The sequence below is a fragment of the Oncorhynchus mykiss genome, chromosome 32, assembly GCF_013265735.2.
Source record: "Oncorhynchus mykiss isolate Arlee chromosome 32, USDA_OmykA_1.1, whole genome shotgun sequence".
In the NCBI taxonomy this organism is placed as follows: domain Eukaryota; kingdom Metazoa; phylum Chordata; class Actinopteri; order Salmoniformes; family Salmonidae; genus Oncorhynchus; species Oncorhynchus mykiss.
Window position 1 is genome coordinate 34,604,492 of NC_050572.1, and position 26,425 is coordinate 34,630,916.

The following is a 26,425-nucleotide window of genomic DNA, read 5'->3' on the forward strand; positions in this document are numbered from 1 at the left end:
TAGCTGGTATGCTGTAGCTGTTATGTTGTAGCTGTTATACTGTTGCTGTTCTGGCGTATATGTAATGCTGTAGCTGGTATGCTGTAGCTGTTATGTTGTAGCTGTTATGCTGTAGCTGTAATGTTGCAGCTGTTATGCTGTAGCTGTTATGTTACAGCTGTTATGTTGTAGCTGTTATGTTTTAGCTGTTATGTTGTAGCTGTTATGCTGTAGATGTTATGTTGTAGCTGTTATGCTGTAGCTGTTATGTTGTAGCTGGTATGCTGTAGCTGTTATGTTGTAGCTGGTATGCTGTAGCTGTTATGTTGTAGCTGTTATGTTGTAGCTGTTATGCTGTAGATGTTATGTTGTAGCTGTAATGCTGTAGCTGTTATGCTGTAGATGTTGTGTTGTAGATGTTATGCTGTAGCTGTTATGTTGTAGCTGTTATGCTGTAGCTGTTATGTTGTAGCTGTTATGTTGTAGCTGTTTCCTCTAGATGTTATGTTGTAGATGTTATGCTGTAGCTGTTATGTTGTAGCCGGTATGCTGTAGCTGTTATGTTGTAGCTGTTATACTGTTGCTGTTCTGTCATAGCTGTAGCTGTTATGCTGTAGCTGTTATGCTGTAGCTGTTAAGCTGTAGCTGTTATGCTGTAGCTGGTATGCTGTAGATGTTATGTTGTAGATGTTATGCTGTAGCTGTTATGTTGTAGCTGGTATGCTGCAGCTGTTATGTTGTAGCTGTTATGCTGTAGCTGTTATGTTGCAGCTGTTATGCTGTAGCTGTTATGTTGTAGCTGTAATGTTGCAGCTGTTATGCTGTAGCTGTTATGTTATTGCTGTTATGCTGTAGCTGTTATGTTAGAGCTGTTATGCTGTAGCTGTTATGTTGTAGCTGTTTCCTCTAGATGTTATGTTGTAGATGTTATGCTGTAGCTGTTATGTTGTAGCCGGTATGCTGTAGCTGTTATGTTGTAGCTGTTATACTGTTGCTGTTCTGTCATAGCTGTAGCTGTTATGCTGTAGCTGTTATGCTGTAGCTGTTAAGCTGTAGCTGTTATGCTGTAGCTGGTATGCTGTAGATGTTATGTTGTAGATGTTATGCTGTAGCTGTTATGTTGTAGCTGGTATGCTGCAGCTGTTATGTTGTAGCTGTTATGCTGTAGCTGTTATGTTGCAGCTGTTATGCTGTAGCTGTTATGTTGTAGCTGTAATGTTGCAGCTGTTATGCTGTAGCTGTTATGTTATTGCTGTTATGCTGTAGCTGTTATGTTAGAGCTGTTATGCTGTAGCTGTGATGTTGTAGCTGTTATGTTGTAGCTGTTATGCTGTAGCTGTTATGTTACAGCTGTTGGCCATAGGTCTCCCGTCATGTACTGTGGTGGTGTCTCTCCTGTCGTGATGTGCTTTATCTCCACTGTCTGCTGATGTATCTGTGCTGTTGCCAAGTGTCTTCCGTGTGTTGTCTGTCTTGTCATACACTTTTAATCTTCGCCCCCTGCCCCACAGGAGGCCTTTTGCCTCTTGCTGTCATTGTAAATAATAATGTGTTATTAATTCAAATGAGGGAACACATGAATTATACAGAAAAAGATTGTCATCTGCTTCACTTCCTTCCTTTCTTACATGACTATAAAGTCTTTATGAAGTAGTTACACAGGTTGACTTGGGATTGGGAGCAATTGTGTACAGAAATACATGCTTTATTTAATATCAGCCCCCACCATCCTAATTCAATTGTATCACTTGTCAATCACAAAGAAAGGAAATCATATATAATTACGATTAAGTAACATTCATTCCCAAGAGAAAATGTTTATCATTCCCTACAGTTTGTTCAGCCTGCAGCATGCTTTATAGAACAATTTACTGTAGTAAAGTCAATGTCCTTTGTCCTAGTGTGTCAGGTTCCATTGTGGTCTATACAGTCCACTTTTGGGCCACAATGTTGTACAGTTTATAAGGTTTTCCAAGTTTCCACATCTTAAATAATTCAAATAAATTCAGCAAAAAAAGAAACGTCCCTTTTTCAGGACGATGTCTTTCAAAGATAATTCGCAAAAATCCAAATAACTTCACAGATCTTCATTGCAAAGGGTTTAAACACTGTTTCCCATGCTTTTTCAATGAACCATAAACAATTAATGAACATACGCCTGTGGAATGGTCGTTAAGACACATACAGCTTACAGACGGTAGGCAATTAAGGTCACACTAAAGAGGCCTATCTACTGACTCTGAAAAACACAAAAAAAGAAGATGCCCAGGGTCCCTGCTCATCTGCGTGAACGTGCCTTATGCATGCCTCAAGGAGGCATGAGGACTGAAGATGTGGCCAAGGCAATAAATTGTAATGAGTGTTAGACGCCTAAGACAGCGCTACAGGGAGACAGGATGGACAGCTGATCATCCTCGCAGTGGCAGACCATGTGTAACAACACCTGCACAGGATCGGTACATCCGAACATCACACCTGCGGGACAGGTAGAGGATGGCAACAACAACTGCCCAAGTTACACCAGGAATGCATAATCCCTCCATCAGTGCTCAGACTGTCCGCAATAGGCTGAGAGAGGCTGGACTGAGTGAGGGCTTGTAGGCCTGTTGTAAGGCAGGTCCTCACCAGACATCATCGGCAACAACGTCGCACACAACGTGGGCACAAACCCACATTCGCTGGACCAGACATGACTGGCAAAAAGTGCTCTTCACTGACGAGTCGCGGTTTTGTCTTACCGGGGGTGATGGTCAGATTCGCGTTTATCGTCGAAGGAATGAGCGTTACACCGAGGCCTGTACTCTGGAGCGGGATCGATTTGGAGGTGGAGGGTCTGTCATGGCCTGGGGCGGTGTGTCACAGCATCATCGGGCTGAGCTTGTTCTCATTGCAGGCAATGGTAATGCTGTGCGTTACAGGGAAGACATCCTCCTCCCTCATGTGGTACACTTCCTGCAGGCTCATCTTGACATAACCCTCCAGCATGACAATGCCACCAGCCATACTGCTCGTTCTGTGCGTGATTTCCTGCAAGACAGGAATGCCAGTGTTCTGCCATGGCCAGTGAAGAGCCCAGATCTCAATCCCATTGAGCACGTCTGGGACCTGTTAGATCAGAGGGTGAGGGCTAGGGCCATTCCCCCCAGAAATGTCTGGGAACTTGCAGATGCCTTGGTGGAAGAGTGGGGTAACATCTCACAGCAAGAACTGGCAAATCTGGTGAGTGTCCATGAGGAGGAGATGCACTGCAGTACTTAATGCAGCTGGTAGCCACACCAGATACTGACTGTTACTTTTTTTTGTGTGACCCCCCCCCCCCCCCCCCCCCTCCTATTTTGCCTCATCATGTTTCCTGGGTAGAGCCTTTTGGTGCATAAAGAAATGACACAATGACATGCAGGGGTTATTTTCCTCTACATTTCTCACTGTGGTCAGGTGTCATCACTTACTCAGTATATTTGCAGTGTTTTCGGTCACAATATCTATCTCAGCTTCAGTGGTGAAGTACTCTGATGCTACACATCTCCCCTTTTCAGGTCCTGTGAGAGAGAGAGAGAGAGAGAGAGAGAGAGAGAGAGAGAGAGAACGGGAGGGGGAGAGAGAGAGAGGGAAAGAGAGCGAGAGCGAGAGAGAAAGAAAGAGAGGGGAAGAGAGAGAGAGAAAGAGAGAGAGAGAGAGAGAGAGGGGGAGAGAGAGAGAGAGAGAGAGAGAGAGAGGGAGAGAGAGAGAGAAAGAGAGGGGGAGAGAGAGAGAGAGAGCGAGAGAGAAAGAAAGAGAGGGGAAGAGAGAGAGAGAGAAAGAGAGAGAGAGAGAAAGAGAGATGGGGGAGAGAGAGAGAGAGCAAGAGAGAGAGAGAGGGAGAGAGAGAGAGAAAGAGAGGGAGAGAGAGAGAGAGAGAGAGAGAGAGAAAGAGAGGGGGAGAGAGAGAGAGAGAGAGAAAGAGAGGGGGAGAGAGAGAGAATAGGCCCAGAGGGAGAGTGGAAATCAAGGTTTATAGTGGATGAGCAGAAGAGACACAAGGGGTGGAATGGAGAAGAAGTCATTAACCTGGAATTTGGACAGAGAGGGGGACACTTAATCAGAGTGGCACAGAGGTGAACAGTCAGTGAGGAAAGCCACATTCCACACGACAGCAGCATCTTTCACCTTTCACCTTGTGTACCAGGCACCAGCACAAACAATGCCATTCCCCTGGAGGGCCACCAATATAACCCTGGCTAGAGGGGCATGTGTGTGTGTGTGTGTGTGTGTGTGTGTGTGTGTGTGTGTGTGTGTGTGTGTGTGTGTGTGTGTGTACATTTTTCCTTAAGCCTTCCCTTCGACCTTAACAGACTAAAGTCTCTGAGTCATGGGTAACAATCATTGTCTTACGTCAGATAGCGCGTTGATTCCGCGTGCACTGATCTGTCCAATGTTATACAACGGGTGGGTCTAATCCTGAATGCTGATTGGTTAAAAGCACATTCCAGCCGGTGTCTATTCCACAAGTTACCACCGGTTAAATCTATGACGTTAAAATGCCTATTTACTCTGTTCCATCTGACTGAGCAATCCACTGTCTCATCAGCCCAGCCAGGGAAGTTACAAACTTGATCTCCACTATAAAAAGCATCTAGACATTATCTCACATTTCTTTTAGACTAACATTTAGTTTTCAACTGTGGAGATTTGTATAGACCTTGCTGTCTGTCTCTCCAACATTTGCAACATTGTTTCAATATTCAAAATCGAAATCCACCTGTCCCATAGTAATGAATGTGTAGCGGTCGGGAGAGAGGCAGGCAGCATTTCTCAGCCAGTCGAAATCATGAATCAGCTGGCATTATTTGTATGGATATATACAAAGAAATGTGAATTGAAAAAAAGATCAAACGAAACGAAGTGCAGCTAGTTTTCAGTCTTTCCAGCTTCAGTTTGTGTTGTTGGCTAGCTCCTCTGAAGCACATTTTCTATGCCAGGCGAAATTGTGCTTCATTAGCTCATTATGGATGTGTCCAAATAAATGTCACGAGAAAACAGCTTAAACAAATGCAGCTGCTGTTGTTATTCTGTCTGCACCGTTTGACGTGACTGTAAGTTAGCCATAGTTGGCTAGTTAGCAAGCAAGGGATAAGAATGTTGCCAGGCAGTATAGCAATGGAACATTTAGAACGAACGACTGGGTCGCGTCTGTAGATACAGAACAAAAAGACTGAAGGACTGGGTAGCATCTCTGGCAACCAAACCAATAGAACGAACGACAAGCCGGCTTGGGTGACAAGCCTAGATTTGTTTCGAGACTATATATTGTGGAAGGATGAAATAGTATGAAAAATTAATCCAAATATTTTTTTTTAATGAAAATATGTCAATCATTATTTGATTATGTTGGTAACCATTGTTTAAAGTGATAATTATATTGTATATTGTATAAAGTGATAATGCCCGAGAAGCCGGTGTTTGGAAAATATATTGGTACGGTTTGCCGACCTTCGACTTCGTCTCGGGCCTAACAACACCAGTGCCAATATGTCCTCCAAACACCGGCTTCTCTGGCATTATCACTTAAATATCTATCTGCGGACTGCAGTAACTACACGCCGTACCCACTACACGCTGTGTCCACTACACTCCACACCCACTGCCATTGAGGGTACTTGTAACAGTACGAAGCCCATTAGTATTACATCATTACATGCCACGCCCACTAGCATTACATCACTATAAGCATTATGTCACTACATGAACACTAGCTAGTTAGCTAGGAAGTAGACATTTTTGCTGGAGCCTGACCCTGTTGAACCCCACTCTAGAGTGGTACTACTTGGTGGTAGTACCGATCTACTAAGACAGATCGGTTGAGAGATCTTCACTAGTTACCATAGCCACAAAGTCATAATTATGGCTAAACTCAGTTTATTTCAACAATTTCTCTTCTTATAGTCCAGGTAGCCCTATCAGATATTTTTGTAGTTAATGCTGTATGTTAACTAATATACATGAGTTCTAACTTTTTTTTAAATGTCTTAGTTTAGAATCGTAACATTTATGCTCCCCGCATATAAAAACCATGAACACTGCTGAAAAGCTCAGAACGTAAAAAACTCTGCCTGTAGGTGGTAATCTGGTGCACACCAAGTGGCACTTACATTTGTAGTATGGAAAACGACTGTGGGGATTTTTCTACAATAATTCACAACATATTGAAACAATTACACTCTTTATATAATACAAATCTAATTTCATCAATTACATGTGGAAAAATGTATCCGAGTTAGCTTTATCAAACCAGCAGCAGATGAAACAGAGAGTGAACTCTCCTCTCCCTCTACCTGGTTTTAACTTCCGGCTATCTGTTTAGCTAGCTGGGTTTAGGATATTCACTAGCCCATCCAGTAACAAACTTAGCTAAGTTATTGACATGGCAGCACACACCAAAAAATCTAGCTCACTTATTTTGCCAGCTAGAAAGAAATAACAAAAAATCCATTCAGAAACGTAGGAAGAAAATATTGAACGGTGATAACAATGATCCTAAAAGAAAGGGGAAAAAAATCCCATTGAGCAAAATCAACAATGCACCCATCCAAAGAAAGTCTGGCTCCAAGGGCTTCTCAGAAATGCCACCAGATCCGTTGTCGGATCCTTGGCCGAAGTGTTGCATTTCAGTTTAGCCCCCACTAGGCAGGCCATGTATAAAACTCCCCCAGAGTCACAACGTTACCGCAACGTGCAGACCCCACATATTCCATATTCCGTTCCTAAAATCTGCCATCAGTCCAGTATGTATGGAATCACTTCGAGGTGCCCTCTCTCAGCGGTCAAACAACCTTTTCTGAGCCGAGATCACTTTCTGAATCAAAATGTAGGCAGAGATCTATTGCTCAGATTTTTCTTCAAACATGTCTTAAAAAATGTAAGCCTATTCAACATTAACCAATTAAAAACTGTTCTGTAGCAATGAGCTTTGTGCCAAAGGCTACAGGCTCAATCAATTATCACTGCATATTGGCTATTATTGAATTGCCCTGCCAATTATCATCACACTGGTAATAGATCATTTGTGTATTACTTGTGAGGCATGAATGAAAATATATATTTTTTACTGGACTGATGGTGCATCTGATGGTCAGTCTCAGTGGAGGGAGAGCGAGAGAGAGAGAGAGAGAGAGAGCAGCGGAGCGGCTGCCTCTCACCTTCCCTCAGCTCTCCCTCCGCTGAGTGCTGACTGACCAAAAAGGGGACACCTTCTTCGAGCTGATTGCCAAACTCGATTCACACATTATTTCTGACTCATGCATCAATTCATGTTGTAACTGATCTGACCAGAGAAAGTGAAATATTCCTCGATATGAAAAAGACACAAGAGCGAGTGGATAGGGAGAGGATGTTTTATGGCCCTATAAATGTGTTGAAAAAAGTGACAGTGTGACAGTGATGAATAAAATATTAAACATTCATAAAAACAGTGGTTCTTTCTTGCTAGTCTTGGTTTTTAAAGATTTAAAACTTCACACTAGAGTCGACTATCAACTGCGCCGTGGGCTTGTGGAAGCTTCAGACCAATGACGTAATACGACAGACACGGTGATCTGAGCTATCTGATTGGCCAGTGGTGGGCCTATAGGTGCACTTGCTCAGGTCTCCAGGCCACCGGGTAGGCAGAGTTTACCTTCAGACACATCAAATGGTTAAAAATGGGAACACTTCGACTACCTGGCGCGCAGGGCTGCTCCACATTGCCTCTGCCTAAGAACAGCTCTTTGCCATGGTATATTGGCCATATGCACCACACCCCCTGGTGCTTTATAGCTTAATTATACACTGAGTGTACAAAACATTAGGAATACCTTTATAATATTGTGTTGCACCCCCTTTTGCCCTCAGAACAGCCTCAATTATTTGAGGTCGAAAGCGTTCCACAGGGATGCTGGCCCATGTTGACTCCAATGCTTCCCACAGTTGTGTCAAGTTGGCTGGATGTATTTTGGGTGGTGGACCATTCTTGATACACACGGGAAACTGTTGAGCGTGAAAAACACAGCAACGCTGCAGTTCTTGACACACTCAAACCAGTGTACCTCAAAGGTACTTACATCTTTTGTCTTCCCCATTCACCCTCTGAATGGCACACACACAATCCATGTCTTAATTGTCTCAAGGTTCAAATATCCTTCTTTACCCAGTCTTCTCCCCTTCATCTACACTGATTTAAGGGGATTTAACGGGTGACATCAATATGGGATCATAGATTTCACCTGGTCAGTCTGTGTAATGGAAAGTTTTGTACACTCAGTGCTACACTTCTTAACCACACAGATAACATTATGCCTAACCCTAAACTTAAATTAAGAGCAAAAAGCTCAATTTTATTTTCATAAATTTTTACGATATAGCCAATTTGACTTTATGGCTGTGGTAACTAGTGACAACCGTTGAGGGATGGGCATCGCATATGAGTGACGCAATCTGACGTAAGACAATGGGGTAACAATAATATGTGTGTGTGTGTGTTAAGGAATGAAATCTGAAACATAGACTATGTTTATTCCAGTACCTGCCACAAAGCATTACAGTAATGTATGTGTAGATGTGCTTCTGTACATATGAACTACTGTTGATCCGTATTGCTTTCCTCACACAAAACCTGCCACAAAGCATTATGTGTATATATGTATACTATATGTTTATGCATGCCTCTGTACATATAAACTAAATGTGTATTTTTCGGCATACCTGCCACGAAGCAGACCCTCCACATGCCGGAGTGCAGGGCCATCCTGACCTCCATGCTCTGGTTCTGCTGCAGAATGACACCTTCCTCCATCAGCAGCCAGTAGTCTGTGGACACAGCCACGCCTACCAGGAGCAGGCCGCACGCCCCAAACACCGAGGACAGGAGCGTGAGTGCCCGCGTGCTAAACATACTCGTCTGAGGAGAGAGGATAAGAAAGAGGCGAGAGGAGGTGAGAGGACAGGTGAGGTTGAGGGTTGAGTCTATTTCAGTTCAGCTAATTCAGTATATGAATGGAAACCCTGGTTGAAATGGCGTTGACCTCTCCCCTGGTGGGTTTTCTCCTCAGGATAGCTCAACAGAGACAAACTTACAGTGGAGGAACCACTCTAGCGTTGAGAAAAATGAAGAGAAAACTTCTCCAAGTGGCTGAAAGATCCCTTCTATCACATTTAATTGAAGATAATTAACCAGCATCACCTCGTTGTTCTGTCTTCAACTCACCTTAAAATAGCAAAGACTGAGGGAAGTGGAGGCTTATCCACCAGTGTGGCTACATACGGTAACTACTGGTACCTATCCGGTAAATAAAACATACATAACAAACATACCCTTGTAAAACTGACCATCCTACCGATCCTCGACTTCGGCGATGTCATTTACAAAATAGCCTCCAATACCCTACTCAACAAATTGGATGCAGTCTATCACAGTGCCATCCATTTTGTCACCAAAGTCACCAAATATATATACTACCCACCATTGTGACCTGTACGCTCTCGTCGGCTGGCCCTCTCTTCATACTCGTCGCCAAACCCACTGGCTCCATGTCATCTACAAGACACTGCTAGGTAAAGTCCCCCCTTATCTCAGCTCGCTGGTCACCATAGCGTCACCCACCTGTAGCACACGCTCCAGCAGGTATATCTCTCTGGTCACCCCAAAAACCAATTATTTCTTTGGCCGCCTCCCTTTCCAGTTCTCTGCTGCCAATGACTGGAACGAACTACAAAAATCTCTGAAACTGGAAACACTTATCTCCCTCACTAGCTTTAAGCACCAACTGTCAGAGCAGCTCACAGATTACTGCACCTGTACATAGTCCACCTATAATTTAGCCCAAACAACTACCTCTTTCCCTACTGTATTTATTTTTATTTATTTATTTTGCTCCTTTGCACCCCATTATTTTTATTTCTACTTTGCACATTCTTCCACTGCAAATCTACCATTCCAGTGTTTTACTTGCTATATTGTATTTACTTTGCCACCATGGCCTTTTTTGCCTTTACCTCCCTTATCTCACTTCATTTGCTCACATCGTATATAGACTTGTTTATACTGTATTATTGACTGTATGTTTGTTTTACTCCATGTGTAACACTGTGTCGTTGTATGTGTCGAACTGCTTTGCTTTATCTTGGCCAGGTCGCAATTGTAAATGAGACCTTGTTCTCAACTTGCCTACCTGGTTAAATGAAGGTGAAATAAAAATAAATTAAAAAAATAAAACAAATACTAGCTTGGTTAAACCAGGGTGAATGCTGCACTCAATGGTGATTCAGTCTGGTTTAACTAGGCTATAGGTATAGTGTAACAGTGAATACATAACCAGCGATAAAATCAACACAGGGACCACATGACTGCCCAGCCCGCTGTGACAGTGAGTGGAAATGACCTCACCATCACAGAGCAGCGTGCAGCGTGCAGCAAATTAGAGGTGAGGCTCCTCCACTGATAACTGTGTGGCTTTTTCTCACTCAAATGCTTCACTGGTGAGAAGAAAGAAAAAAAGAAAAACCTGCACGGGGAGGAGGAGAGCTACCGTGGTGCCGAACGAATGACCTCATCACTGCTTTGAGATGCAGCAGTGCACATTCAGCAATGTCACAATGGATTTGTCTCACTCATGATGACTCACCAGTTACAAATATTTGATATGGTAAAAAGCATCCCCGGACTACCTACCTCGCGTGAACCCAGTCAACCCAGACCTTCAGAAAGTCGTTGAATAAACATTGTCACCTCAAGGAGAGAGTGACCGAGGGTAACGGGGGGGACTGTGTACGTGTCAAGATTCCCTCAAGGCAACCACCGACGATAGGATAGAGGAGGAGGTGGATAGGAGGTCCAACTGTTAGCATCCGTGGTGCTCAGTATTTGTGTATGACACATACTTGTGTCTGCAAGGTCAAACAGAATGTGAAGATGAATTTGAATGGGAACTGAGAAGAGGCTTCTCCTGTATAAACAATGTGGACTGTGCGTGTTAGACATGGCAGCCAGAGAGAGTGAAGACCGCAGTCTCAAACAGATACTTTGATCTTTTGTAGTAAAACGTCCAATTCCCTTTAGACTTAGGGGCTTTTCACACTACTGAGCAACCGAGCCAAGCCAAAACTACAATAGTTGTTGGAAACGTTCTGAAAAGCACAATATGAAAAGACAATATCCAAGCCAGCACAGTTTGTTCGGGACGGCACAATGTGTGGATAGGGTAATATATACCACCTGGCCTTATGGATGGAACACATTAAGTACAGAGTACATTGAGTAAGAGGCATGGAACGTGGCCAGGGTCAATCCCTCATGGGTCATTCATTGTGTGCGCTAACATTTTGAAGATATGAGAAAGAACAATTCCCTTGATTCATCATTCCCTTGAAACACACTTGGTTTCAGTAACATGAAGAGACCTACAGTGCCTTCCAAAAGTATTCACCTTCCTTGGCATCCTATTTTGTTGCATTACAACCTGTAATTTAAATTGATTTTTATTTGGATTTCATGTAATGGACATACACAAAATAGTTCAAATTGGTGAAGTGAAATGAAAGAAATGACTTGTTTCAAAAAATAAATACAAATATAAACATTAAGTGGTACGTGCATATGTATTCACCCCCTTTGATATGAAGCCCCTAAATAAGATCTGGTGCAACCAATTACCTTCAGAAGTCACGTAATTTGTTAAATAAAGTCCACCTGGGTGCAATCTAAGTGTCACATGATCTGTCACATGATCTCAGTATATATACACACCTGTTCTGAAAGACCCCAGAGTCTGCAACAGCACTAAGCAAGGAGCACCACTAAGCAAGCAGCACCATGAAGACCAAGGAGCTCACCAAACAGGTCAGGGACAAAGTTGTGGAGAAGTACAGATCAGGTTTGGGTTCTAAAATAACATCCACAACTTTGAACATCCCACGGAGCACCATTAAATCCTTTATTTAAAAATTGAAAGAATATGGCACCACAACAAACCTGCCAAGAGAGGGCGGCCTACCAAAACTAACAGACGAGGCAAGGAGGGCATTAATCAGAGAGGCAACAAAGAGACCAAAGATAACCCTGAAGGAGCTGCAAAGCTCCACGGCGGAGATTGGAGTATCTGTCCATAGGACCACTTTAAGCTGTACACTCCACAGAGCTGGGCTTTACAGAAGAGTGGCCAGAAAAAATCCATTGCTTAAAGAAAAAAATAAGCAAACACGTTTGATGTTTGCCAAAGGGCATGTGGGAGACTCCCCAAACATATGGAAGATGGTACTCTGGTTAGATGAGACTAAAATGGATCTTTTTGGACATCAAGGAAAACGCTATGTCTGGCGCAAACCCAACACCTCTCATCACCCCGAGAACACCATCCCCACAGTGAAGCATGGTGGTGGCAGCATCATGCTGTGGGTATGTTTTTCCATCGGCAGGGACTGGGAAACTGGTCAGAATTGAAAGAATGATGGATGGCACTAAATACAGGGAAATTCTTGAGGGAAACCTGTTTCAGTCTTCAGGAGATTTGAGACTGGGACGGAGGTTCACCTTCCAGCAGGACAATGACCCTAAGCATACTGCTAAAGCAACACTCAAGTGATTTAAGGGGAAACATTTAAATGTCTTGGAATGGCCTAGTCAAAGCCCAGACCTCAACCCAATTGAGAATCTGTGGTATCACTTAAAGATTGTTGTACACCAGCAGAACCCATCCAACTTGAAGGAGATGGAGCAGTTTTGCCTTGAAGAATGGCCAAAAGTCCCAGTGGCTAGATGTGCCAAACTTATAGAGATATACCCCAAAAGATTTGCAGCTGTAATTGCTGCAAAAGGTGGCTCTAAAAAGTATTGACTTCGGGGGGGTGAATAGTTATGCACGCTCAAGTTTTCTGTTTTTTTGTCTTATTTCTTGTTTGTTTCACCCCAAACATATTTAGCATCTTCAAAGTGGTAGGCATGTTGTGTAAAACAAATGATACGAACACCCCAAAAAATACATTTTAATTCCAGGTTGTAAGGCAACAAAATGGGAAAAATGCCAAAGGGTGTGAATATTTTCGCAAGCCACTGTATGTTTCTCTAAGATGGGGCATTGGGGTGGATGAGATTCCCTTGATAGTTAAAACCAACAGAATAAACCACAATTCCCATGCTGCAGCCTCAGGTTCCACTAGAGCTGGGCGATATGGACAAAAATTCATATTGCGATAAATTTGCAACATTCATTTGCACCAGTTTTTTGTATTATCCTTCAAACTACTACTACTAATTTGATGGCTGTAACTGTCAATTGTGCAATTAGCAATCAACAATATAAGCAAACTTGTTTCATGTTAAACTTTACTTTTCTCTAGTATAGGCTACATGTCGTAATGAACAATATCAGCAAAATTCCTGCGATAAGTTATCGGTATGGTCGGTGTTGATCGTCCCACCTCTAGGCTCCACCCCTTTGTCTTGGGACTGGGAGGGAGAGCTTAGGTGTCCGGGAGCAAATGTAAGGAATGCCACATGAAGTGAATGGTGCTTTTGTTATAGCATGAAGGAGGAAGGGAATCAATGGAGAAAAGGACAAATAAAAGAAGGGATCAGTAGAGGAAAGTTTGGAGAGAGAGAGAAGCTTCAAGGGAATAATGTTTGAGGTCAGTGAGAGTGTGTATCTGTCCACTAGTATGGTGCTAAAATAACAGAAAAATAGATAGCATAAAACTAAGAGTTTTGAGAGAGAGTGGGGGGGAGGGCAGGGATAGAGAGAGAGTGTGGCTGAGGGGGGAATATGTTTGAGGTCATGGTTAGAGTGTGGAGCTGTCCACTAGTGAGGTGCTGAAATACCAGAAAACTAGATAGTGTAAAACCGAGGACACTACTTGCCTATAGTCTCATGTATGGGTCCAAGCACACTACTGTACTGGGTCAGCACCTTTTTGTTGCTTAATTAACAAATGTCAGACTTAATGAATTAGCTAGACTTATTAATTAAGGCAGTAATTTGGTGTCATTAATATACAGGTGTTAATAAGTGTGTAATAATCAGTGGTGTAAAGTACTTAAGTAAAAATACTTTAAATACTACTTACTGTAGCTTTTTTCAGTATCTGTACTTTACTTTACTATTTATATTTTTGACAACTTTTACTTTTACTTCACTACATTCCTAAAGAAAATAAATGTACTTTTTACTCTATACATTTTCCCTGACACCCAAAAGTACTCATTACATTTTGAATGCTTAGCAGGACAGGAAAATGGTCCAATTCATGCACTTATCAAGAGAACATCCCTGGTCAACCCTACTGTCTCTGATCTGACGGACTCACTGAACACAAATGCTTAGTTTGTAAATGATATCTGAGCGTTGGAGTGTGCCCCTGGCTGTCTGTAACTTAATAAAAGACAAGACAATTATGCTGTCTGGTTCGCTTAATATAAGTCATTTGCAATGATTTATACTTTTACTTTTGATACTTAAGTATATTTAAAACGAAATACTTTTAGACTTTTACTCAAGTAGAATTTTCCTGGGTGACTCACTTTTACTTGAGTCATTTTCTATTAAGGTATGTTAACTTTTACTCAAGTTTAAGAATGTAGTACTTTTTCCACCACCGGTAGTAATATTAATAAGTTTGATTAATTAAGACCTTCCACCAGTGAATAATTCAGGGACTAGGCACTTTACTTGAGGTATTGTGCCCTGTAGCACACAGCATTATAGGGTTGTGATAAGAATCACATTATCCATTATCTTAACATGTCATGATAGGTCATTAGTAGTGAATCCAATGTCAGCATGCCTAAGAAAAATTGGTGTTGAAAATGTTCCACGTGTCATGACAGTGGTATAACTTGACATGAACCGCCATGACGTGTTGTGACAGGTCTCATGTAATTCTAATGAATGTGTTATGACCATGTCATAGAGGTGTTACGATATACATATTAGGTATAGTCAAATGGGACTAGGGTATCTCGCAATGACATTTAGCAGATCCAGTCACTTTCAAGGGCACACAGCTGCATGTTTTAACGTGTGCTTCAGGCTTCTGCAGTTTATAGAATCAAATCGGGAGAAATACTTGGTATACTATGCAGAGGCACAGTGCTTCATTGTGCATTGTCTCTCTAGAACAGCATTGCGTTAAACATCGTAGCGCAGCATGATGGAACGAGGAAGGGAAAGAAGGGATGGATGAGGCCATTTGGAGCGATCATGGGTCCAGTGGACCAAGACAACTGCTGAGTGGTACAGAAACTACAACTCCCAAGGCAGCGGGACCAGCCCCACAGATGGTATTCCCAGCTAAGCGGCCAGGGAAGGCTCAGGATGGGGTGTCATTTTCTGTTGAGGCGGCAATATGTTCCCCTGTCAACAGGCTCGGCCAACTGGCATGAAGAATGCAGTATTTAAAGCAGGGATGGAAAAGTAGGTGGTCTGACATCAGCCTCTTGAATGATAAGAACCACTTACAGGAGAACAGCACAGTCATGTATTGAGTGCAGTACATTGTATGCATGTACAGAGTGCAGTACATTGTATGCATGTACAGAGTGCAGTGCATTAAAATGCATCAATGACCGAGATAATTAACATCAAATGTGCTCAATGAGGGAAGATAAACTGTAGGGGGAGAGATATGGAGAGATAAAAAGAGGGAAAGAGAGAGAGAGAGAGATTGGGAGAGAGGGGGGAAGACATGTCTGGGGAAAGACCTTGGCCCAAATAATGTTAGGAGAATCCAAGCGCTCTGACTCAGCCTACAAACACACACAGGAGTGCCACATGCCTGTACATGGCCAACTATACCTACAGTTACAGGCACCAACCACCATTCCTATACCTACAGATACAGGCACCAACCACCATTCCTATACCTACAGCTACAGGCACCAACCACCATTCCTATACCTACAGTTACAGGCACCAACCACCATTCCTATACCTACAGATACAGGCACCAACCACCATTCCTATACCTACAGTTACAGGCACCAACCACCATTCCTATACCTACAGTTACAGGCACCAACCACCATTCCTATACCTATGGTTACAGGCACCAACCACCATTCACAAATACATGGACAGCCATGTCTGTTATCTTTAGCATTATATGCTGAGGCATTGAAGGCTATTAAGACTGCCTGAAAGAGACAGGAATAACCCCGGGCGGCAGGTAACCCAATGGTTAGAGTGTTGGGTGGCAGTTAGCCTTGTGGTTAGAGTGTTGGGCGGCAGGTAACCCAATGGTTAGAGTGTTGGGCGGCAGGTAGCCTTGTGGTTAGAGCGTTGGGCGGCAGGTAGCCTTGTGGTTAGAGTGTTGGGCGGCAGGTAGCCTTGTGGTTAGAGCGTTGGGCAGCAGGTAGCCTTGTGTTTAGAGCGTTGGGCGTCAGGTAGCCTTGTGGTTAGAGCGTTGGGCGGCAGGTAGCCTTGTGGTTAGAGTGTTGGGCGGCAGGTAGCCTTGTGGTTAGAGCGTTGGGCCGGTAACTTAAAGGTTGCTGGATCAAATCCCCAAAATCAAATCAAATGTATTTATATAGCCCTTCTTACATCCTCTGATATCTCAAAGTGCTGTACAGAAACCCAGCCTAAAACCCCAAACAGCAAGCAATGCAGGTGTAGAAGCACGGTGGCTAGGAAAAACTCTTTAGAAAAGCCAAAACCTAGGAAGAAACCTAGAGAGGAACCAGGCTATGAGGGGTGGCCAGTCCTCTTCTGGCTGTGCCGGGTGGAGATTATAACAGAACATGGCCAAGATGTTCAAATGTTCATAAGGGTAGGGTAAAATAATAATAATCACAGTAGTTATCCAGGGTGCAACAGGTCAGCACCTCAGGAGTAAATGTCAGTTGGCTTTTCAAAGCCGATCATAGCCCCAAGCTGACATTCTTCCCTTGAACAAGTCAGTTAACACACTGTTCCAGGTAGGTAAATATTTGTAAAGGCGAACAAACCCATCCAAACATTTAAATTGGACACCCAGAGCCACACTTTTTCCCCCACTCCTTCGCTCTCTATCTCTCCTCCTCCCCTTCTCTTTCCTCCTGTCACACTCCCGTCAAAAACTCGACACACACACACAATTTTAAACATGCACATGGACCCAGATACACAACAACTAGGCTAGTGCAGCACACATCATATACCACCATCTTCCCCTCAGGTTCCCCAAGTAACGGGCTTACTTCGTTTGTCTCCCATACCAACTACATATCAACATTTATTCCCGCTCTCTTCACACATACACATAGAGCTTTACCACTCACTCCAGTGCGCCTATAGCACTGCATTGAACAACGCTCGCCAGTGGCAAATGCGACACGCAAATGATTCTAATCACCAAGACATGTCATGGGAGGGAATATTCATAAAGATAACATTCTCAGAGCCTACCACACGCACATCTTGCGGGGAGCGAGCGAGAGAGAGAGAGAGACCCGAGGCAGTATATTATACAACGACAGACAGTGCTTTTTCAGAATTTCAAACCCAAATGTCAGTTGAATGCATTTCCTGTGTGTATTCAGCCAGACTAAATAGACGCAGCAAATGTTACAGGCAGACTGACTGTAGCCAACAACACTCTGACAGACCGACATAACCACGAAACGTGTGAACTGCTATAACCCAAAATGGAAACTATGATGAGACATTTTTTAAGCCGGTTTATTAAATTAATGGTGATTTGTATAGCGCAATGATGACACATACTCACTAGGAACTACTCACCCTTTCCGACAGTCCAAATGAATGGTGCAGCCGTCGAAAGATCCGCGCGCTAGGGAGCCTTTTCAGATTGTGCAGTTTTCCTTTTGCGCGCCCCTCTCCCTCGCTCTGTCTCTCCCTCGCTCTGTCTCTGTCTCTCTGTCTCTCTCTCTCTCTCTCTCTCTCTCTCTGTGCGACTCTCTCTCGTGTATTTCCCCGTATCGCCCCCTCGCTTCTCTCTCTGTCTCTCTCTCTCTTTTGCCCCCCCCCCCCCCCCCCTCCTTTCAATCACTCTCTATTTCAGCACTGCGGAGAATCGGTTGAATGGGCTATACTGAGGACGGCGCGCGAGATGCGTGAGACGGGGGGGGGGAAGCGGGGGGAAGCGCCACACAGAGCGAGGGAGAGATAGCATGACCGTGGAGAGTTGCGAGTGAAGACGTTCTACTGTTGCAAGGAGCCAAAAACACACGACACAGAGGCAAGCGGGGACACCCAGTTGGGTTGGCGATTACACTCACGCAAGTGCGCGCCCGCACGCAACAAGCAACACACCCACCCACACACACACAGTATTCAACGTGGTATTGAGAGAGAGGGTAATGAGGACAGTGATTATGTTACCAGAGCTACTTTACTTAGGAACGTTTACTTGATTCATCCATTTACAGTAACATTTCAATTGAAACAGAGAAAGAGCATGTATAAACCGCTCATGAGTTAGAGTCAAATGAGGACGTACATTACGAAATCGTTTTTTTGGGAGAGGAGTGATCATCACAGACAATGTGCATGGTTTTGAATCATATATCAATTATATGATATGATCAGAAATATATTTTATGCATACTTAAAGTGGCATGTGAGTGAGCTGCACTGGCATGTAGTGTGAGCTGAAGTTGTACCGTTGTAAGGGGATATTTGTATGTATAAGGGAAGGGAAGGGGAGGAGGGTTTGGCTATAGTGGCTCAGTTAAGGGTGTCGCTTCACAGCATGACGTGCACCGCTCTGCTTCTATACCTACGGCCACCTGCACAGCCGCACACACGCGCGCGCGCGCAGACAGACACTGGCGATACCTGACTTCGTGGTCATCCAGATGTATAAATCGCCAAGGAGGGTGTGTGTGTGTGTGTTTATGATTGCATGCGCCCGTTCATGCAGTCACATTAACCTTAACAGACTGGAATGGTTGTGCGTCAACGGGGCATGTGGAAGCAGTGTGGTTGGTCAGCGTTGGAATCGATCCCTTTCCAAACCACACACAACCACCACGTACAGGGCCGATTATACCGCCTATCCTGCCTAATAGACTGAAAGGTCACAAAGTAGAACAGAGATTATTTTATTGATGTGGGAAATTAGACCTTTCGACCGTATGGATGCTATCAACATAGCTGTCAATCATAGTCTGATCTGATTCTCTTTAACATTTAGCATAAAGTTTCCATTGAATTGCATGAGTTGTTAGCCATTAGCTATTTCCAGATGCGATGTGGCTTATATTTAAGCAATAAGGCCCGAGGGGCTGTGGTATATGGCCAATATACCAGGGCTAAGAGCTGTTCTTTTCACGACGCACCGTGGAGTGCCTGGATACAGCCCTTAGCAGTTGTATATTGGCAATATACCACAAACTCCAGAGGTACCTTATTGCTATCATAAACTGGTTACCAACGTAATTAGAGAAGAGAAATAAACGTTTTGTCATACCCAGTGGTATACTGTCTGATGTACCACGGCTTTCAGCCAATCAGCATTCAGGGCTCGAACCACCCAGTTTATAATAATGGATAACTCCCTGTTTTCTGTACTTGAATATAACTGTTCACTGCTATGGCACATTTGCATAGATCAAGGTGATTGGGAACTGCAGTGGAATTTGAGCTTGGTCCCAGATATGTTTGTGCTCTCTTCCCAACTCCTACAGTGACAAACATATCTTGGACCAGTATTGTAGAATCCTTAAGCGCTGAAGAAAGAGCCAAAATCTGAGAAGACTAAAGAGACTATGTTATGCACACCAATGATGCATTGCCACAAACATGAGACGAGTAAAGGTAATCTGTGAGAAAATCTTAAATAGGATGCCAGAGTGAAAAACCAGAGAAAACATTGGAATACAATCCTTAGGGCTAGGCCCCTTTTTTCTCAATTTCCGCCTGAATGACGAGCCCAAAGTAAACTGCCTGTAGCTCAGGCCCTGAAGCCAGGATATGCATATAATTGGTACCATTGGACAGAAAACACTTTGACGTTTCTAGAAATGTAAAAAATAATGTAGGAGAATATAACACAATAGATATGGTAGGAGACAATCCAAAGAAAACCAACCAGAATTTTTTTTTGGAGTGACCATCCTCTTAGAAAGACAAGTAAAAGGTCATATTGGAAATTAGCTCCCTGGATGCAATTCCTATGGCTTCCACAGGGTGTCAGCAGGCTTGTAACTTCAAAAACGAATAAGAAATATTAGTTTTAGTACAGCGACAAAGTCTTGGAAATTCGTGTTTGCACGCGCCATAAAGACAATACGCACCTGCTAAAATCGGTTTTCTATTGAACATACTTCTTTCTGTAAGAAATATTATAGTTTGATTACAGTTTAGGGTATCTGAGGAGTAAATAGAAATGTATTTTGACTTGTTGAAACAAAGTTTAGGGGTAGATTTTCGGAATTGTTTCTCTGCATGTTGAACGAGTGGATTATTCAAATCGATGGCGCCAACTAAACAGACTTTTTGGGATATAAAGAAGGATTTTATCTAACAAAACGACACTACATGTTATAGCTGGGACCCTTTGGATGACAAATCAGAGGAAGATTTGCAAAAAGTAGGTGAATACTTAATGGTTATTTGTGAATGTATGGAACCTATGCCGGTAGAAAAATATTTTAATGTGGGGCGCCGTCCTCAAACAATCACATGCCATGTTTTCACTGTAATAGCTACTGTAAATCAGACAGTTAGATTAACGAAAATGTAAGCTTTCAGCCGATATAAGACACTTATATGTACCTAAATGTTTAATATCCATAATATTTATGATTATTTATTTGAATTGCGCGCCCTCCAGTTTCACCAGAAGTTGTCCCGCTAGCGGGATGCCTATACCTAAGTTAACAGAGGGGCTTTGTAGGCTATATCGACCCAAACTCAATTGGAATGGAGAGATGTCATTTCCGGTCACAACTTGTTGACTTGTTTATGTGCTGCGTGCGGTTAGTTGCTAACCGTACTTTGCTACCTGACAACTTTACGATTTTTATTTTTTAATTACTGTTTATATTTTTAATTTTTTCCCTCGCTCAACTTTTTTCATTCAACTTTTTCACCCCGGACGCTTTATCTGGACGTGATTCGTCAGGACCTCCACCAGCCAAAGATAAATAGTAACATTAACATGATGCCTTTTAATTGCAGTCACTACACTCATACTATACAGGAGAACGATCGCCTTATGGCGAGGATAGCTGTGCTGCAAGCCCAGCTTCAGACGCAATCGTTAGGAAAGGGTCATTTAAGTGTAGGAAAGCATGAAACACTGTCTGTGCCACCAGTACGTGCAGATAGTAGTATAAATCCCCCTGCACAGTCCCCGCAGCCGGACAACTTTCTCATGGCTTCTGGAAGGAAATGCTGTAGGAATGCTCAACCGGTGTCGCTCATCCAGCTGACAGAAACTTTCAACCGGTTCTCCCCATTAAGAAATGGGTCGGAGTTAGAGGCCGAGCCTTCTCTGGTCTCTACTCCTCCCGTTACGGGGTCTGAGACGCCGAAGCCTCCCACAATTGAAAACCCCAGTCATTGGCGACTCCATTACCCGCAGTATTAGACCTAAAACAAATCATCCAGCGATCATAAACTGTTTACCAGGGGGCAGGGCTACCGACATTAAGGCTAATCTGAAGATGGTGCTGGCTAAGGCTAAAACTGGCAGGGTAGAGAGTATAGGGAATGTTGTTATCCACGTCGGCACCAACAATGTTAGGATGAAACAGTCAGAGGTCACCAAGCGCAACATAGCTTCCGCATGCAAATCAGCTAGAAAGATGTGTCGGCATCGAGTAATTGTCTCTGGCCCCCTCCCAGTTAGGGGGAGTGATGAGCTCAATAGCAGAGTCTCACAACTCAATCGCTGGTTGAAAACTGTTTTCTGCCCCTCCCAAAAGATAGAATTTGTGGATAATTGGCCCTCTTTCTGGGACTTACCCACAAACAGTCGGTGTACTCAGCTCAGCTATCCCCATTGAGACCGTGTCTGTGCCTCAATCTAGGTTGGGCAAAACTTAACGTGGCGGTGTTCACTTTAGCAATCTCATTAGAATAAAGACCTCCTCCATTCCTGCCATTATTAAAAGAGATTGTGACATCTCACATCTCAAAATAGGGCTACTTAATGTTAGATCCCTCACTTCCAAGGCAGTTATAGTCAATCTTGATGTGATTGGCCTGACTGAAATATGGCTTAATCCTAATTAATTTACTGTGTTAAATGAGGCCTCACCTCCTGGTTACACTAGTGACCATATCCCCCGTATCCCTCGCACATCCCGCAAAGGTGGAGGTGTTGCTAACATTTACGATAGCAAATTTAAATTGACCCCCCCCCCCCCCCCCCCACACACACACACATTTTCGTCTTTTGAGCTTCTAGTCATGAAATCTATGCAGCCTACTCAATCACTTTGTTTAGCTACTGTTTACAGGCCTCCTGGGACATATACAGCATTCCTCACGGAGTTCCTTGAATTCCTTTTGGACCTTGTAGTCATGGCAGATAATATTATAGTTGACTTTAATATTCACATGGAAAAGTCCACAAACCCACTCCAGATGGCTTTCGGAGCCATCATCAACTCAGTGGGTTTTGTCCATCATGTTTCCGGACCTACTCACTGCCACAGTCATACTCTGGACCTAGTTTTGTCCTGTGGAATAAATGTTGTGGATCTTAATGTTTTTCCTCATAATCCTGGACTATCGGACCACCATTTTATTACGTTTGCAATCGCAACAAATAATCTGCTCAGACCCCAACCAAGGATAATTAAAAGCCGTGCTATAAATTGTCAGACAACCCAAAGATTCCCTCCACCTACCCAAGGACGTCAGAGTACAATCAGTTAACCACCTAACTGAGGAACTCAATTTAACCATGCGCAATACCCAAGATGCAGTCGCACCTCTAAAAACAAAAAGCCAAACCTTGACCCAGAAAATTAAAAAAACTATCGGCCTATATCGAATCTCCCATTCCTCTCAAAAAAAAAAAAAAGCTGTTGACTCACTGCCTTCCTGAAGACAATGTATACGAAACGCTTCAGTCTGGTTTTAGACCCCATCATAGCACTGAGACTGAACTTGTGAAGGTGGTAAATTACCTTTTAATAGCTTCAGACTGAGGCTCTGCATCTGTCCTTGTGCTCCTAGACCTTAGTGCTGCTTTTAATACCATCGATCACCACATTCATTTGGAGAGATGGGAAACCCAAATTGGTCTACACGGACAAGTTCTGGCCTGGTTTAGATCTGTCAGAAAGATTTCAGTTTGTGTCTGTGGATGGTTTGTCCTCTGAAAAATCAACAGTACATTTCGGTGTTCCTCAAGGCTCTGTTTTACGACCACTATTATTTTCACTGTATATTTTACCTCTTGGTGAGGTCATTCGGAAACATAATGTTAACATTCACTGCAATGCGGACGACACACAGCTGTACATTTCGATGAAACATGGTGAAGCCCCAAAATTGCCCTCCTTGGAAGCCTGTGTTTCAGACATAAGGAAGTGGATGGCAGCAAATGTTGTTCTTTTAAACTCGGACAAAACAGTGATGCTAGTTCTAGGTCCCAAGAAACAAAGAGATCTTCTGTTGAATCTGACAATTAATCTTGATGGTTGTACAGTCATCTCAAATAAAACTGTGAAGGACCTCGGTGTCACTCTGGACCCTGATCTCTCTTTTGACGAACATATCAAGACTGTTTCAAGGACAACTTTTTTCCATCTACGTAACGTTGTCAAGATCAGAAACTTCCCTCCCAAAAATTATGCAGAAAAATGTATCCATGCTTTTGTTACTTCTAGGTTAGACTACTGCAATGCTCGACTTTCCAGCTACCCGGATAAAGCACTAAATAAACTTCAGTTAATGCTAAACACGACTGCTAGAATCTTGACTAGAACCCAAAAATTCTGTCTCCAGTAGAGCTCCATTTTTATGGAATGGTCTGCCTATCCATGTGAGAGACGCAGACTCGGTCTCAACCTTTAAGTCTTTCTTGAAGACTCATCTCTTCACTAGGTCCTATGATTTGAGTGTAGTCTGGCCCAGGAGTGTGAAGGTGAATGGAAAGGCACTGGAGCAACGAACCACCCTTGCTGTCTCTGCCTGGCCGGTTCACCTCTCTCCACTGGGATTCTCTGTCTCAAACCCTATTACAGAATCTGAGTCACTGGCTAACTGGTGCTCTTCCATTCCTTCCCTAGGATGGGTGTGTCACTTGAGTGGGTTGAGTCACTGACGTGATCTTCCCTTCCCCCCCAGCCTTGTCTCAGGATGGTAAGTTGGTGGTTGAAGATATCCCTCTAGTGGGGGCTGTGGGGGCTGTGCTTTGGCAAAGTAGGTGGGGTTATATCCTGCCTGTTTGGCCCTATCCGGGGGTATCGTCGGACGGGGCCACAGTGTCTCCAGACCCCTCCTGTCAGCCTCCAGTATTTATGCTGTAGTAGTTTATGTCGGGGGACTAGGGTCAGTCTGTTATATCTGGAGTATTTTTCCTGTCTTATCCAGTATTCTGTGTGAATTTAAGTATGCTCTCTCAAATTCTCTCTCTTTTCTCTCTTTCTTTCTTCTTTCCTTCTTTCTTTCTTTCTTTCTTTTTTTCTTTCTTTCTTTCTTTCTCTCGGAGGACCTGAGCCCTAAGACCATGCCTCAGGTCTACCTGGCCTGATGACTCCTTGCTGTCCCCAGTCCACCTGGTTGTGCTGCTGCTCCAGTTTCAACTGTTCTGCCTGGGGCTATGGAACCTGTTCACCGGACGTGCTCCCTGTCCCAGACCTGCTGTTTTCAACTCTCTAGAGACAGCAGGAGCGGTAGAGATACTCTGAATGATCGGCTATAAAAAGCCACAACCACAACCAGCAACAACCACTATAATTATTTTTATTTGACCTTGCTGGTCATCTATGAACATTTGAACATCTTGACCATGTTCTGTTATAATCTCCACCCGGCACAGCCAGAAGAGGACCACCCCTCATAGCCTGGTTCGTCTCTAGGTTTCTGCCTAGGTTCTGGGGAGTTTTTCCTAGCCACCGTGCTTCTACACCTGCGTTGCTTGCTGTTTGGGGTTTTAGGCTCGGTTTCTGTACAGCACTTTGTGACATCAGCTGATGTAGGAAGGGCTTTATAAATACATTTGACTGATTGAATGATTGAACCTAGCTCAGGGAACACCAACAACACTAAGAGGAGAAGCATAGTCTTAATCGTTCACCTTCCCTCCTTCTGTCTTCCGCTTTGTATTCCTCTGTGCCCCCCCCATCCATATCCCCCTCATCCTTTCGCTCTTTTTTCTCAGTCTATTTTTAGATGCATGCCAGGGAAATCCAATACATGGATAGTGATATAAATAGCATGCGATACATTGACCGCAACGCATTAAATACACACGTAAGAAACATAGAAAATTGCTTAGAATTTTAGATCAATGTTGATACTTGAATATGACTTTCCAGTATGCCATGATAAAGAGAACAACGGTATAACAGGAAATGTTACGACATCATTTTGATGTATATGAAGACACCACGTGCATCAAACGTGTTTCCACGTGTTTGTTTGGGGGGTGCGTCCTGTTGGAAATTCCCACTCTCCGTATAAAGATTTTCTTCAATATTTCCACCTTGTTGCTGGGACAACCATGACTTCAAAGAAATTATATCAAAAGAAAAAGGTGGGAGAGTGAGAGGGAGAGAGGGATGGAGATAAAACATTTTTTTTAAATCTGCAAAAACAGAGGGGATGGACAGGAAGCTGGGAGTTCAGGATGGGGGAGGGAGGAGAAGAGGAGAGAAGGAGAGATAGATGTGGTCTATGGAGAGAAAGAGGGAGGGGGATGAGCATGTACAATAAAGTGGTGAGAAACGTGGATGGGATACAAACACTTAAATGAACAAGCAGAGAGAGCTACAGTGTCTTGTAAAAGTATTCACCCCCCTTGGATTCTTTCCTATTTTGTTGCATTACAACCTGTAATTTAATTAAATTGATTTTTATTTGGATTTCAGGTAATGGACATACAACATTTTTTCCAAATTGGTGAAGTGAAATGAAAGAAATGACTTGTTTCAAAAAAGTATAAAAAATAAAAATGAGTTGATAAGTGGTGCGTGGCCATGTATTCACCCCCTTTGCTTTGAAGCCCCTAAGTAAGATCTAGTGCAACCAATTACCTTCAGAAGTCACATAATTAGTTAAATAAAGTCCACCTGTGTGCAATATAAGTGTCACATGATCTGTCACATGATCTCAGTATATACCTGTTCTGAAAGGCCCCAGAGTCTGCAACAGCAGGGTTATAAAAAAATATCCAAAACTTTGAACATCCCACGGAGCACCATTAAATCCATTATTAAAAAATGGAAAGAATATGGCATCACAATAAACCTGCCAAGAGAGGGCCGCCCACCAAACATCGCGGATCAAGCAATGAGGGCATTAATCAGAGAGGCAACAAAGAGACC

General features: G+C 43.3%; 1 protein-coding gene across 1 annotated transcript in view; it reads right to left on the bottom strand.

Annotated features, from left to right (window-relative positions):
* Window positions 1-17,863, bottom strand: part of LOC110489301 (voltage-dependent calcium channel gamma-7 subunit) — a 37,489-nt gene extending 19,626 nt beyond the window's left edge. The window contains exons 1-3 of the mRNA XM_036971316.1: window positions 17,697-17,863; window positions 8,695-8,890; window positions 3,429-3,518 (exon numbers count right to left, since the gene is read on the bottom strand). Of these exons, the coding sequence (XP_036827211.1) occupies window positions 3,429-3,518; window positions 8,695-8,884 (280 nt within the window). The 5' untranslated portion in view covers window positions 8,885-8,890; window positions 17,697-17,863. The remainder of the gene's footprint in view (window positions 1-3,428; window positions 3,519-8,694; window positions 8,891-17,696) is intronic.
* Between the last annotated feature and the right edge of the window lie 8,562 nt (window positions 17,864-26,425).